The sequence below is a fragment of the Zeugodacus cucurbitae genome, chromosome 3 (genome assembly GCF_028554725.1).
Source record: "Zeugodacus cucurbitae isolate PBARC_wt_2022May chromosome 3, idZeuCucr1.2, whole genome shotgun sequence".
Taxonomy (NCBI): Eukaryota; Metazoa; Arthropoda; class Insecta; order Diptera; family Tephritidae; genus Zeugodacus; species Zeugodacus cucurbitae.
Window position 1 is genome coordinate 34236997 of NC_071668.1, and position 15920 is coordinate 34252916.

At 36.1% G+C, this 15920-nt stretch overlaps 2 protein-coding genes across 2 annotated transcripts; both read left to right on the top strand.

The window, feature by feature from the left end:
* The first annotated feature begins 3161 nt into the window (after nucleotides 1-3161).
* Nucleotides 3162-5006, top strand: LOC128920146 (receptor-type tyrosine-protein phosphatase kappa-like). The gene has a single exon (XM_054226695.1). The coding sequence runs from the start codon at nucleotides 3177-3179 to the stop codon at nucleotides 4911-4913; it is 1737 nt and encodes a 578-aa protein (XP_054082670.1). The 5' UTR covers nucleotides 3162-3176; the 3' UTR covers nucleotides 4914-5006.
* A 4751-nt stretch (nucleotides 5007-9757) lies between these two features.
* On the top strand, nucleotides 9758-15147 carry LOC128920124 (receptor-type tyrosine-protein phosphatase kappa-like). Its single transcript, XM_054226627.1, has 2 exons — nucleotides 9758-9783; nucleotides 13335-15147. The coding sequence occupies exons 1-2, from the start codon at nucleotides 9758-9760 to the stop codon at nucleotides 15052-15054; spliced, it is 1746 nt and encodes a 581-aa protein (XP_054082602.1). The 3' UTR covers nucleotides 15055-15147.
* Nucleotides 15148-15920: the final 773 nt, after the last annotated feature.

Below are 15920 nucleotides of genomic sequence, written 5' to 3' on the forward strand. Positions count from 1 at the left end.
CCCTAAACTTTTTATGAAAATCTATTTAATGTTTAATAGTGAGTAAGCTATACTACTACTAGAAAGAGGAAATATTTGTGTGCATGTTTGTAATGAATAAACTCAAAAATTTCTAAAATTCTTTTACCATTGGAAAGCTACCCGAGTAATATAGGCTATATTTACTGCTAGAATCTCAAATTTCTGGAAGTAGTGCGCAGGTGAGGGTATCAAAAAGACTCCGTGGTGGAGAATCTTATTGTGAAACTGAAAATCGTCGTGCAAGTCAGTCTCTTTGCATCGTAATCGCATGTAACAAGCGCTCGCAGCTGCTTGCTGAACAAAATTTCAAAACCTCCGAAGTACGCGCTTGTGGGGCGAGTATTACGTTGTAGGTCATTGCAAATAAAATATTATTACATGTTCGAATTTTCCTCAAAATAGATTATTATTAATTTTATTATAAAAGTGAATTCGCTTATTCTTGCGAAATTCTTAATGGTAGCTCGCCGTTTGGTCTGTCAGCTGTTTAGCAACTAATGATCTGGCTTTGTTGCCAACATCAAAAATGAGTTCATGGGCTGTCTCAACACGCAAAAGAGCAGAGTTTCGTATCATGTTATTCACGATACACAATGCGGGAGACTATCTGCGAATATGAAAGCTTACTTCCTTTATTGCATATTATCTATTACATTCAACCCATATGTCACATGCAGAAGTTCACTTAAGTGAGGAAAGTTTCTGACTGTCATTCACTTGGGAGTGGCCAGAAACGATTCTTCTGGTCTTAGAACAAGTATCCTCTGGGTAGCCAACAGACATCCGTTCGGAGGTGAGCTTACGCGGCTGTGCGTAGAGTTTGCAACCCCTCACATAAAAACGAGTAACCGATGAACAGGAAACAACGGCCTCGGATAAGGAACCCCCATTTTGATGATGACCACAACAAACGTATTAAGGACTATGATTTAAGGGCAAGGAAAATCCATCACACTACTTGGCTGTCCCCGATCGAATCACTCGCAACCAGATCGATCACGTTGTAATAGATGGAAAACGCGTCTCCTGTGTTTTTGAAGAGCGTACGCTCCATGGTCCTAACATCTACTCGGACCACTATCTTGTAGCAGCTAAGATACGCACCGGACTCTGTGTAGAAAAGCGCACACGTCAACAAACACAAGTAAGGTTCGACATCGAGAACTACAATCACAACCGACAGCCGAACGATTTCCTCCTCGACTTGCACTCCTGCTCTCTGAGAGCAGTCATCAGCATCACGGTATAAGGGAACTGTGGGACGGCATATCAAACTCCTTACGTACAGCTGCAACCGAAACCATTGGCTTTCGGAAAAGTAAAAAAAACAGCTGGTATGATGAGGATTGTCGTCTCGCAGTGGAGAGAAAACAGAGACAGAGACAAAGACAACGGACACCAAAAAACTAGAGGTCATAATCAACTTTCAGCTCATTACAAATAAAATATAATTTCATGTTCGAATGATTCTCATTTTACTGTGTAAAAACTTATTACTTTTGACATGTTTATTCCATCCCGTGCGAGGCCAAAGCGGTCTGCTAGTTGATTTATAAATTTATAGTATAAAAATTTATACCTATTGTAATACATAGTTATTAATTTTAATAGCTGTGCCTAAACTGTTCTTTCTTTTAAGTTGATATTAATTAATTTATAGTTTATTTCCTTTTAAAGTTTCCAATAAACAATCAAATTTGAGCGCTTACACACGCGAAACAGGAGTTGATTTCGGGAATTCTTGGGTTATAGGAGAGGGGCGTCGAGGAGAGGAGAATCGCGCCGAGTCTCCAGTGTTCGGTAATCTTATCCGTAACAGTTCGCTGCTTTAAATTTAATGGGCCTAATCAGTGAACCTGCAGAGAATTCGATTTCGATACGATTAAGATTTTTGATCGAAAATGTTCATGCAATCATTGATTCCGTCGATAAACTGTTTTACCACAAAGTGAGAATGTAAAACTGTTTTATCGACCTTTATCGGCAAATGCGACAGTTTTGATAGAGAGTCTGTGCTTTTTGCTTTGTTCAGAAAAATTAAATCTAACCTTTAACTTTTGTGAAATTTCTTCCAAACAAATATTTAATTTGCCTGGGGCTCTTTGAGACAATTCTTTCGCTATTTTGAGGGGTAACTTTAAACATCTGTAATTTATTTTTGTTAGTATGTTTAGTCTCTGGTCTCTAAAATACCTATTAAAACATAATTTAGTCCGTCATCAGTAGCTATTTGCGTAAAAACTTCCAAATGGTTTATATCTTTTACATTTCTGCAACTCATTCATCAACGTATACATTTCGACCGAATTTTTTTGATTTTGCGGATTCAATGATTTCGAAATTCCGCTACTGCTAGCTAGTGACAGTTAGGCAAATTTCGACTTTTTTAACTCAATACTATATTGATTAATTTTTAATGTGCAATAGGATGTAGTGTCCCATAATATCACTCAGATGAATCCTTTCTAATTGCTACTATTTGTTATTCATTTTTTTTTTTCATTTTTTGTAGAAGTAACTTGTCATTTTAGCTGAAGAAAATTGTGCAGAATATCTGCACATATAATTCCGACATAAGTCTCATTATTGAACCCGTTTCTATGAAAAAATGTGTCGAAACGATCGACAAATATTACGTTGAAATCATTTGAAATCATCGTATAGACGATTCAAATTATTAAAATTTTCGATAGAATTTAACAGCCCTATTCTGAAAAAACCTCATAACTGAGTTGTGAGGAAAAATTTGTGAGGTTTCTTGTGACGTATATTTTGTGAGTCTATTCTGGCTCGAACCTCATAAGAAAAAAGCTTAAAAAAGTCACCAATTGAAGTGAAAAGCATTTTGCTGTCAAACAGTTGTTTCAAAAGAAATAAATTCAAAATAAATACAAATTGATGTAAAATTTGTAAACAAATGAAGCAAATGAAATTGCGTATTTACAGTCCAAAGTTAAAAAACAAAAGAATTATAAAACAAGTAAGGAAGATATGGTTTTAGACCCATAAGTGGGCGGAACCACGCCCATTTAAAATTTTGTATACCATTTTGAGAGCAGCTCTTCTGTACCATCTTCACAATGAAATTTAAGGTTTCTGGTGATGTTCTTTGCTGAACTTACTGCATTTTTAGTAATTTTCAATATAACCTTTGTATGGGAGGTGGGCGTGGTTATGACCCGATTTCCTTCATTTTTGGACGGTATAAGGTAGTACCTAAAAGAAACGACTCTAGAAAGTTTCCTTTATATAGCTTAATTAGTTTGCGAGATATCCTAAAAAAGAAATCAGCGGTTCCGGATTCAGATTACATTAATGCGTCTTATGTTGATAGCCTTTTAAAACCAAATGCTTACATTGTCTCGCAAGGTCCAGTGGAAGAAACAGTAAATGCATTCTGGCAAATGGTGTGGCAAGAAAATATTAGTGCCATTATCATGCTTACTAAAACGTTCGATTTTGCCAAAGTAATGTGTGTTCAGTATTGGCCTCCAAATATGGAAATACATGAAACTTATGGTGATATACATATAAATATTGTACATGAGGAACAGCTTGCCAATTTTCATATTCGAACTTTTCATTTATACAAAGTCAACGAACTCAAGGAAATCATTAACGAACGTCTTATACTTCAATTCCATTACACAGAGTGGTATTCTCATTCATGCCCTTTTTCAAATGCACTTTTAGAGTTTAGGCGCCGAGTGCGTTTGGTGGTTGGTAACATTATTAAAGGTGACGATATTAAAGGACCAATGCTAGTTCATTGTAGCGATGACGGAGGTCGATCCGGTGTATACTTATCAATAGATGCTAATCTAGAGTTAGCAGAAGAAGAAGAATGTTTCAACGTGTTTGGTTATTTAAAAAAGCTTCGTCAATCGAGGAAGGGTCTTGTCGAAAATGTTGAACAATACAAATTTATTTATGATACACTGGAAGAGCATGAGATATGTGGGAAAACATGGTTTCCGGTATCAGAACTATCTGATCGACTTAAGGTTAAAGCCCGACGTAATCCTTTAACAAAGATGAATGAATATCAATTGGAATATGGTCAAATTTGTAAACAGATTCCTCGATTTTCAATAGGAGATTGTGCAGGTGGTCATAGAGCTGACAACAGGGATAAAAACCGTGATGTCCTGTGTGTTCCACCTGATAATTTTAGACCGTATTTAACCTCTTTTCAAGGTAATGCTTTCACAGACTACATAAATTCAGTTTTCGTAGATGGGTATACTAAACCAAGGGAGTACATAGTAACAGAATGGCCATTGAAACACACATTAGGAGAATTTTGGTCTCTCATATACGATCATGAATGTTCGGTTGTAGTAGTGCTGTGCCAACCTCCTCTTAATTCACAGAATTTTCCATCATTTTGGCCACATAAATCAAAAATGGAAAAATACGGACCGGTATTTTCGGTTCATAATATTTCATCTAAAACATATACTAATATCAAGCAATGGGAGTTCAAAATAAATAAAAAGATTGTGTCATTGACAGAAATGATGGCAGGTGTCAAAGCTCCTACAAAAACTGTTCAACTATTTCAGCTTACATGTTGGCCTATGGGACATAAAGTTCCAAATTCTACAAATTCATTAGTTTATTTAATGAATATGGTAGAGCTCTGGAGACAAAGAGTTGATTATGGTCCAGTTTGCGTTGTTTCTCCGGATGGTAGAAGCCGTGCTGGAGTATACTGTGCAGCTAACGCATGTATTGAGCAGGTTATTCAACATGAAGAAGTTGATGTATTCCAAGCAGTAAAAACCGTCCGGCGACACCGACCACAACTTGTGGAAAATATGACAGAATACAAATATTGTTATGATTTAGTTTTACATTATGTCCTTCACTTTCTAAATAAAACCAAATAAATGTATAGTATTTCATATTTACACTGATAAGGGAATTTGATTATTGTATTGTATATATATGTGCTTAAATAAACGTTTGAACGAAAAAATGTACCCTAAACTTTTTATGAAAATCTATTTAATGTTTAATAGTGAGTAAGCTATACTACTACTAGAAAGAGGAAATATTTGTGTGCATGTTTGTAATGAATAAACTCAAAAATTTCTAAAATTCTTTTACCATTGGAGAGCTACCCGAGTAACATAGGCTATATTTATTGCTAGAATCTCAAATTTCTGGAAGTAGTGCGCAGGTGAGGGTATCAAAAAGACTCCGTGGTGGAGAATCTTATTGTGAAACTGAAAATCGTCGTGCAAGTCAGTCTCTTTGCATCGTAATCGCATGTAACAAGCGCTCGCAGCTGCTTGCTGAACAAAATTTCAAAACCTCCGAAGTACGCGCTTGTGGGGCGAGTATTACGTTGTAGGTCATTGCAAATAAAATATTATTACATGTTCGAATTTTCCTCAAAATAGATTATTATTAATTTTATTATAAAAGTGAATTCGCTTATTCTTGCGAAATTCTTAATGGTAGCTCGCCGTTTGGTCTGTCAGCTGTTTAGCAACTAATGATCTGGCTTTGTTGCCAACATCAAAAATGAGTTCATGGGCTGTCTCAACACGCAAAAGAGCAGAGTTTCGTATCATGTTATTCACGATACACAATGCGGGAGACTATCTGCGAATATGAAAGCTTACTTCCTTTATTGCATATTATCTATTACATTCAACCCATATGTCACATGCAGAAGTTCACTTAAGTGAGGAAAGTTTCTGACTGTCATTCACTTGGGAGTGGCCAGAAACGATTCTTCTGGTCTTAGAACAAGTATCCTCTGGGTAGCCAACAGACATCCGTTCGGAGGTGAGCTTACGCGGCTGTGCGTAGAGTTTGCAACCCCTCACATAAAAACGAGTAACCGATGAACAGGAAACAACGGCCTCGGATAAGGAACCCCCATTTTGATGATGACCACAACAAACGTATTAAGGACTATGATTTAAGGGCAAGGAAAATCCATCACACTACTTGGCTGTCCCCGATCGAATCACTCGCAACCAGATCGATCACGTTGTAATAGATGGAAAACGCGTCTCCTGTGTTTTTGAAGAGCGTACGCTCCATGGTCCTAACATCTACTCGGACCACTATCTTGTAGCAGCTAAGATACGCACCGGACTCTGTGTAGAAAAGCGCACACGTCAACAAACACAAGTAAGGTTCGACATCGAGAACTACAATCACAACCGACAGCCGAACGATTTCCTCCTCGACTTGCACTCCTGCTCTCTGAGAGCAGTCATCAGCATCACGGTATAAGGGAACTGTGGGACGGCATATCAAACTCCTTACGTACAGCTGCAACCGAAACCATTGGCTTTCGGAAAAGTAAAAAAAACAGCTGGTATGATGAGGATTGTCGTCTCGCAGTGGAGAGAAAACAGAGACAGAGACAAAGACAACGGACACCAAAAAACTAGAGGTCATAATCAACTTTCAGCTCATTACAAATAAAATATAATTTCATGTTCGAATGATTCTCATTTTACTGTGTAAAAACTTATTACTTTTGACATGTTTATTCCATCCCGTGCGAGGCCAAAGCGGTCTGCTAGTTGATTTATAAATTTATAGTATAAAAATTTATACCTATTGTAATACATAGTTATTAATTTTAATAGCTGTGCCTAAACTGTTCTTTCTTTTAAGTTGATATTAATTAATTTATAGTTTATTTCCTTTTAAAGTTTCCAATAAACAATCAAATTTGAGCGCTTACACACGCGAAACAGGAGTTGATTTCGGGAATTCTTGGGTTATAGGAGAGGGGCGTCGAGGAGAGGAGAATCGCGCCGAGTCTCCAGTGTTCGGTAATCTTATCCGTAACAGTTCGCTGCTTTAAATTTAATGGGCCTAATCAGTGAACCTGCAGAGAATTCGATTTCGATACGATTAAGATTTTTGATCGAAAATGTTCATGCAATCATTGATTCCGTCGATAAACTGTTTTACCACAAAGTGAGAACGTAAAACTGTTTTATCGACCTTTATCGGCAAATGCGACAGTTTTGATAAAGAGTCTGTGCTTTTTGCTTTGTTCAGAAAAATTAAATCTAACCTTTAACTTTTGTGAAATTTCTTCCAAACAAATATTTAATTTGCCTGGGGCTCTTTGAGACAATTCTTTCGCTATTTTGAGGGGTAACTTTAAACATCTGTAATTTATTTTTGTTAGTATGTTTAGTCTCTGGTCTCTAAAATACCTATTAAAACATAATTTAGTCCGTCATCAGTAGCTATTTGCGTAAAAACTTCCAAATGGTTTATATCTTTTACATTTCTGCAACTCATTCATCAACGTATACATTTCGACCGAAATTTTTTGATTTTGCGGATTCAATGATTTCGAAATTCCGCTACTGCTAGCTAGTGACAGTTAGGCAAATTTCGACTTTTTTAACTCAATACTATATTGATTAATTTTTAATGTGCAATAGGATGTAGTGTCCCATAATATCACTCAGATGAATCCTTTCTAATTGCTACTATTTGTTATTCATTTTTTTTTTCATTTTTTGTAGAAGTAACTTGTCATTTTAGCTGAAGAAAATTGTGCAGAATATCTGCACATATAATTCCGACATAAGTCTCATTATTGAACCCGTTTCTATGAAAAAATGTGTCGAAACGATCGACAAATATTACGTTGAAATCATTTGAAATCATCGTATAGACGATTCAAATTATTAAAATTTTCGATAGAATTTAACAGCCCTATTCTGAAAAAACCTCATAACTGAGTTGTGAGGAAAAATTTGTGAGGTTTCTTGTGACGTATTTTTTTTGTGAGTCTATTCTGGCTCGAACCTCATAAGAAAAAAGCTTAAAAAAGTCACCAATTGAAGTGAAAAGCATTTTGCTGTCAAACAGTTGTTTCAAAAGAAATAAATTCAAAATAAATACAAATTGATGTAAAATTTGTAAACAAATGAAGCAAATGAAATTGCGTATTTACAGTCCAAAGTTAAAAAACAAAAGAATTATAAAACAAGTAAGGAAGATATGGTTTTAGACCCATAAGTGGGCGGAACCACGCCCATTTAAAATTTTGTATACCATTTTGAGAGCAGCTCTTCTGTACCATCTTCACAATGAAATTTAAGGTTTCTGGTGATGTTCTTTGCTGAACTTACTGCATTTTTAGTAATTTTCAATATAACCTTTGTATGGGAGGTGGGCGTGGTTATGACCCGATTTCCTTCATTTTTGGACGGTATAAGGTAGTACCTAAAAGAAACGACTCTAGAAAGTTTCCTTTATATAGCTTAATTAGTTTGCGAGATATCCTAAAAAAGAAATCAGCGGTTCCGGATTCAGATTACATTAATGCGTCTTATGTTGATAGCCTTTTAAAACCAAATGCTTACATTGTCTCGCAAGGTCCAGTGGAAGAAACAGTAAATGCATTCTGGCAAATGGTGTGGCAAGAAAATATTAGTGCCATTATCATGCTTACTAAAACGTTCGATTTTGCCAAAGTAATGTGTGTTCAGTATTGGCCTCCAAATATGGAAATACATGAAACTTATGGTGATATACATATAAATATTGTACATGAGGAACAGCTTGCCAATTTTCATATTCGAACTTTTCATTTATACAAAGTCAACGAACTCAAGGAAATCATTAACGAACGTCTTATACTTCAATTCCATTACACAGAGTGGTATTCTCATTCATACCCTTTTTCAAATGCACTTTTAGAGTTTAGGCGCCGAGTGCGTTTGGTGGTTGGTAACATTATTAAAGGTGACGATATTAAAGGACCAATGCTAGTTCATTGTAGCGATGACGGAGGTCGATCCGGTGTATACTTATCAATAGATGCTAATCTAGAGTTAGCAGAAGAAGAAGAATGTTTCAACGTGTTTGGTTATTTAAAAAAGCTTCGTCAATCGAGGAAGGGTCTTGTCGAAAATGTTGAACAATACAAATTTATTTATGATACACTGGAAGAGCATGAGATATGTGGGAAAACATGGTTTCCGGTATCAGAACTATCTGATCGACTTAAGGTTAAAGCCCGACGTAATCCTTTAACAAAGATGAATGAATATCAATTGGAATATGGTCAAATTTGTAAACATTTGTGCAGGTGGTCATAGAGCTGACAACAGGGATAAAAACCGTGATGTCCTGTGTGTTCCACCTGATAATTTTAGACCGTATTTAACCTCTTTTCAAGGTAATGCTTTCACAGACTACATAAATTCAGTTTTCGTAGATGGGTATACTAAACCAAGGGAGTACATAGTAACAGAATGGCCATTGAAACACACATTAGGAGAATTTTGGTCTCTCATATACGATCATGAATGTTCGGTTGTAGTAGTGCTGTGCCAACCTCCTCTTAATTCACAGAATTTTCCATCATTTTGGCCACATAAATCAAAAATGGAAAAATACGGACCTGTATTTTCGGTTCATAATATTTCATCTAAAACATATACTAATATCAAGCAATGGGAGTTCAAAATAAATAAAAAGATTGTGTCATTGACAGAAATGATGGCAGGTGTCAAAGCTCCTACAAAAACTGTTCAACCATTTCAGCTTACATGTTGGCCTATGGGACATAAAGTTCCAAATTCTACAAATTCATTAGTTTATTTAATGAATATGGTAGAGCTCTGGAGACAAAGAGTTGATTATGGTCCAGTTTGCGTTGTTTCTCCGGATGGTAGAAGCCGTGCTGGAGTATACTGTGCAGCTAACGCATGTATTGAGCAGGTTATTCAACATGAAGAAGTTGATGTATTCCAAGCAGTAAAAACCGTCCGGCGACACCGACCACAACTTGTGGAAAATATGACAGAATACAAATATTGTTATGATTTAGTTTTACATTATGTCCTTCACTTTCTAAATAAAACCAAATAAATGTATAGTATTTCATATTTACACTGATAAGGGAATTTGATTATTGTATTGTATATATATGTGCTTAAATAAACGTTTGAACGAAAAAATGTACCCTAAACTTTTTATGAAAATCTATTTAATGTTTAATAGTGAGTAAGCTATACTACTACTAGAAAGAGGAAATATTTGTGTGCATGTTTGTAATGAATAAACTCAAAAATTTCTAAAATTCTTTTACCATTGGAAAGCTACCCGAGTAACATAGGCTATATTTATTGCTAGAATCTCAAATTTCTGGAAGTAGTGCGCAGGTGAGGGTATCAAAGAGACTCCGTGGTGGAGAATCTTATTGTGAAACTGAAAATCGTCGTGCAAGTCAGTCTCTTTGCATCGTAATCGCATGTAACAAGCGCTCGCAGCTGCTTGCTGAACAAAATTTCAAAACCTCCGAAGTACGCGCTTGTGGGGCGAGTATTACGTTGTAGGTCATTGCAAATAAAATATTATTACATGTTCGAATTTTCCTCAAAATAGATTATTATTAATTTTATTATAAAAGTGAATTCGCTTATTCTTGCGAAATTCTTAATGGTAGCTCGCCGTTCGGTCTGTCAGCTGTTTAGCAACTAATGATCTGGCTTTTTGCCAACATCAAAAATGAGTTCATGGGCTGTCTCAACACGCAAAAGAGCAGAGTTTCGTATCATGTTATTCACGATACACAATGCGGGAGACTATCTGCGAATATGAAAGCTTACTTCCTTTGACCGTTTTCACACAGGCAATTTTTGTCGCGGCAATTCTTAGTTTTATAGGAGAGGGGGCGACCAAGGGAAGCGAGAGAGAGAGAAATTCTCGTCTCTTCGTCGCCCCCTCTCCTATAAAACTAAGAATTGCCGCGACAAAAATTGCCTGTGTGAAAACGGTCTTTATTGCATATTATCTATTACATTCAACCCATATGTCACATGCAGAAGTTCACTTAAGTGAGGAAAGTTTCTGACTGTCATTCACTTGGGAGTGGCCAGAAACGATTCTTCTGGTCTTAGAACAAGTATCCTCTGGGTAGCCAACAGACATCCGTTCGGAGGTGAGCTTACGCGGCTGTGCGTAGAGTTTGCAACCCCTCACATAAAAACGAGTAACCGATGAACAGGAAACAACGGCCTCGGATAAGGAACCCCCATTTTGATGATGACCACAACAAACGTATTAAGGACTATGATTTAAGGGCAAGGAAAATCCATCACACTACTTGGCTGTCCCCGATCGAATCACTCGCAACCAGATCGATCACGTTGTAATAGATGGAAAACGCGTCTCCTGTGTTTTTGAAGAGCGTACGCTCCATGGTCCTAACATCTACTCGGACCACTATCTTGTAGCAGCTAAGATACGCACCGGACTCTGTGTAGAAAAGCGCACACGTCAACAAACACAAGTAAGGTTCGACATCGAGAACTGCAATCACAACCGACAGCCGAACGATTTCCTCCTCGACTTGCACTCCTGCTCTCTGAGAGCAGTCATCAGCATCACGGTATAAGGGAACTGTGGGACGGCATATCAAACTCCTTACGTACAGCTGCAACCGAAACCATTGGCTTTCGGAAAAGTAAAAAAACAGCTGGTATGATGAGGATTGTCGTCTCGCAGTGGAGAGAAAACAGAGACAGAGACAAAGACAACGGACACCAAAAAACTAGAGGTCATAATCAACTTTCAGCTCATTACAAATAAAATATAATTTCATGTTCGAATGATTCTCATTTTACTGTGTAAAAACTTATTACTTTTGACATGTTTATTCCATCCCGTGCGAGGCCAAAGCGGTCTGCTAGTTGATTTATAAATTTATAGTATAAAAATTTATACCTATTGTAATACATAGTTATTAATTTTAATAGCTGTGCCTAAACTGTTCTTTCTTTTAAGTTGATATTAATTAATTTATAGTTTATTTCCTTTTAAAGTTTCCAATAAACAATCAAATTTGAGCGCTTACACACGCGAAACAAGAGTTGATTTCGGGAATTCTTGGGTTATAGGAGAGGGGCGTCGAGGAGAGGAGAATCGCGCCGAGTCTCCAGTGTTCGGTAATCTTATCCGTAACAGTTCGCTGCTTTAAATTTAATGGGCCTAATCAGTGAACCTGCAGAGAATTCGATTTCGATACGATTAAGATTTTTGATCGAAAATGTTCATGCAATCATAGATTCCGTCGATAAACTGTTTTACCACAAAGTGAGAACGTAAAACTGTTTTATCGACCTTTATCGGCAAATGCGACAGTTTTGATAAAGAGTCTGTGCTTTTTGCTTTGTTCAGAAAAATTAAATCTAACCTTTAACTTTTGTGAAATTTCTTCCAAACAAATATTTAATTTGCCTGGGGCTCTTTGAGACAATTCTTTCGCTATTTTGAGGGGTAACTTTAAACATCTCTAATTTATTTTTGTTAGTATGTTTAGTCTCTGGTCTCTAAAATACCTATTAAAACATAATTTAGTCCGTCATCAGTAGCTATTTGCGTAAAAACTTCCAAATGGTTTATATCTTTTACATTTCTGCAACTCATTCACCAACGTATACATTTCGACCGAAATTTTTTGATTTTGCGGATTCAATGATTTCGAAATTCCGCTACTGCTAGCTAGTGACAGTTAGGCAAATTTCGACTTTTTTAACTCAATACTATATTGATTAATTTTTAATGTGCAATAGGATGTAGTGTCCCATAATATCACTCAGATGAATCCTTTCTAATTGCTACTATTTGTTATTCATTTTTTTTCATTTTTTGTAGAAGTAACTTGTCATTTTAGCTGAAGAAAATTGTGCAGAATATCTGCACATATAATTCCGACATAAGTCTCATTATTGAACCCGTTTCTATGAAAAAATGTGTCGAAACGATCGACAAATATTACGTTGAAATCATTTGAAATCATCGTATTGACGATTCAAATTATTAAAATTTTCGATAGAATTTAACAGCCCTATTCTGAAAAAACCTCATAACTGAGTTGTGAGGAAAAATTTGTGAGTTTTCTTGTGACGTATATTTTGTGAGTCTATTCTGGCTCGAACCTCATAAGAAAAAAGCTTAAAAAAGTCACCAATTGAGGTGAAAAGCATTTTGCTGTCAAACAGTTGTTTCAAAAGAAATAAATTCAAAATAAATACAAATTGATGTAAAATTTGTAAACAAATGAAGCAAATGAAATTGCGTATTTACAGTCCAAAGTTAAAAAACAAAAGAATTATAAAACAAGTAAGGAAGATATGGTTTTAGACCCATAAGTGGGCGGAACCACGCCCATTTAAAATTTTGTATACCATTTTGAGAGCAGCTCTTCTGTACCATCTTCACAATGAAATTTAAGGTTTCTGGTGATGTTCTTTACTGAACTTACTGCATTTTTAGTAATTTTCAATATAACCTTTGTATGGGAGGTGGGCGTGGATTTCCTTCATATTTGGACGGTATAAGGTAGTACCTAAAAGAAACGACTCTAGAAAGTTTCCTTTATATAACTTAATTAGTTTGCGAGATATCCTAAAAAAGAAATCAGCGGTTCCGGATTCAGATTACATTAATGCGTCTTATGTTGATAGCCTTTTAAAACCAAATGCTTACATTGTCTCGCAAGGTCCAGTGGAAGAAACAGTAAATGCATTCTGGCAAATGGTGTGGCAAGAAAATATTAGTGCCATTATCATGCTTACTAAAACGTTCGATTTTGCCAAAGTAATGTGTGTTCAGTATTGGCCTCCAAATATGGAAATACATGAAACTTATGGTGATATACATATAAATATTGTACATGAGGAACAGCTTGCCAATTTTCATATTCGAACTTTTCATTTATACAAAGTCAACGAACTCAAGGAAATCATTAACGAACGTCTTATACTTCAATTCCATTACACAGAGTGGTATTCTCATTCATGCCCTTTTTCAAATGCACTTTTAGAGTTTAGGCGCCGAGTGCGTTTGGTGGTTGGTAACATTATTAAAGGTGACGATATTAAAGGACCAATGCTAGTTCATTGTAGCGATGACGGAGGTCGATCCGGTGTATACTTATCAATAGATGCTAATCTAGAGTTAGCAGAAGAAGAAGAATGTTTCAACGTGTTTGGTTATTTAAAAAAGCTTCGTCAATCGAGGAAGGGTCTTGTCGAAAATGTTGAACAATACAAATTTATTTATGATACACTGGAAGAGCATGAGATATGTGGGAAAACATGGTTTCCGGTATCAGAACTATCTGATCGACTTAAGGTTAAAGCCCGACGTAATCCTTTAACAAAGATGAATGAATATCAATTGGAATATGGTCAAATTTGTAAACAGATTCCTCGATTTTCAATAGGAGATTGTGCAGGTGGTCATAGAGCTGACAACAGGGATAAAAATCGTGATGTCCTGTGTGTTCCACCTGATAATTTTAGACCGTATTTAACCTCTTTTCAAGGTAATGCTTTCACAGACTACATAAATTCAGTTTTCGTAGATGGGTATACTAAACCAAGGGAGTACATAGTAACAGAATGGCCATTGAAACACACATTAGGAGAATTTTGGTCTCTCATATACGATCATGAATGTTCGGTTGTAGTAGTGCTGTGCCAACCTCCTCTTAATTCACAGAATTTTCCATCATTTTGGCCACATAAATCAAAAATGGAAAAATACGGACCTGTATTTTCGGTTCATAATATTTCATCTAAAACATATACTAATATCAAGCAATGGGAGTTCAAAATAAATAAAAAGATTGTGTCATTGACAGAAATGATGGCAGGTGTCAAAGCTCCTACAAAAACTGTTCAACTATTTCAGCTTACATGTTGGCCTATGGGACATAAAGTTCCAAATTCTACAAATTCATTAGTTTATTTAATGAATATGGTAGAGCTCTGGAGACAAAGAGTTGATTATGGTCCAGTTTGCGTTGTTTCTCCGGATGGTAGAAGCCGTGCTGGAGTATACTGTGCAGCTAACGCATGTATTGAGCAGGTTATTCAACATGAAGAAGTTGATGTATTCCAAGCAGTAAAAACCGTCCGGCGACACCGACCACAACTTGTGGAAAATATGACAGAATACAAATATTGTTATGATTTAGTTTTACATTATGTCCTTCACTTTCTAAATAAAACCAAATAAATGTATAGTATTTCATATTTACACTGATAAGGGAATTTGATTATTGTATTGTATATATATGTGCTTAAATAAACGTTTGAACGAAAAAATGTACCCTAAACTTTTTATGAAAATCTATTTAATGTTTAATAGTGAGTAAGCTATACTACTACTAGAAAGAGGAAATATTTGTGTGCATGTTTGTAATGAATAAACTCAAAAATTTCTAAAATTCTTTTACCATTGGAAAGCTACCCGAGTAACATAGGCAATACTTATTGCTAGAATCTCAAATTTCTGGAAGTAGTGCGCAGGTGAGGGTATCAAAAAGACTCCGTGGTGGAGAATCTTATTGTGAAACTGAAAATCGTCGTGCAAGTCAGTCTCTTTGCATCGTAATCGCATGTAACAAGCGCTCGCAGCTACTTGCTGAACAAAATTTCAAAACCTCCGAAGTACGCGCTTGTGGGGCGAGTATTACGTTGTAGGTCATTGCAAATAAAATATTATTACATGTTCGAATTTTCCTCAAAATAGATTATTATTAATTTTATTATAAAAGTGAATTCGCTTATTCTTGCGAAATTCTTAATGGTAGCTCGCCGTTCGGTCTGTCAGCTGTTTAGCAACTAATGATCTGGCTTTGTTGCCAACATCAAAAATGAGTTCATGGGCTGTCTCAACACGCAAAAGAGCAGAGTTTCGTATCATGTTATTCACGATACACAATGCGGGAGACTATCTGCGAATATGAAAGCTTACTTCCTTTATTGCATATTATCTATTACATTCAACCCATATGTCACATGCAGAAGTTCACTTAAGTGAGGAGAGATTCTGACTGTCATTCACTTGGGAGTGGCCAGAAACGATTCTTCTGGTCTTAG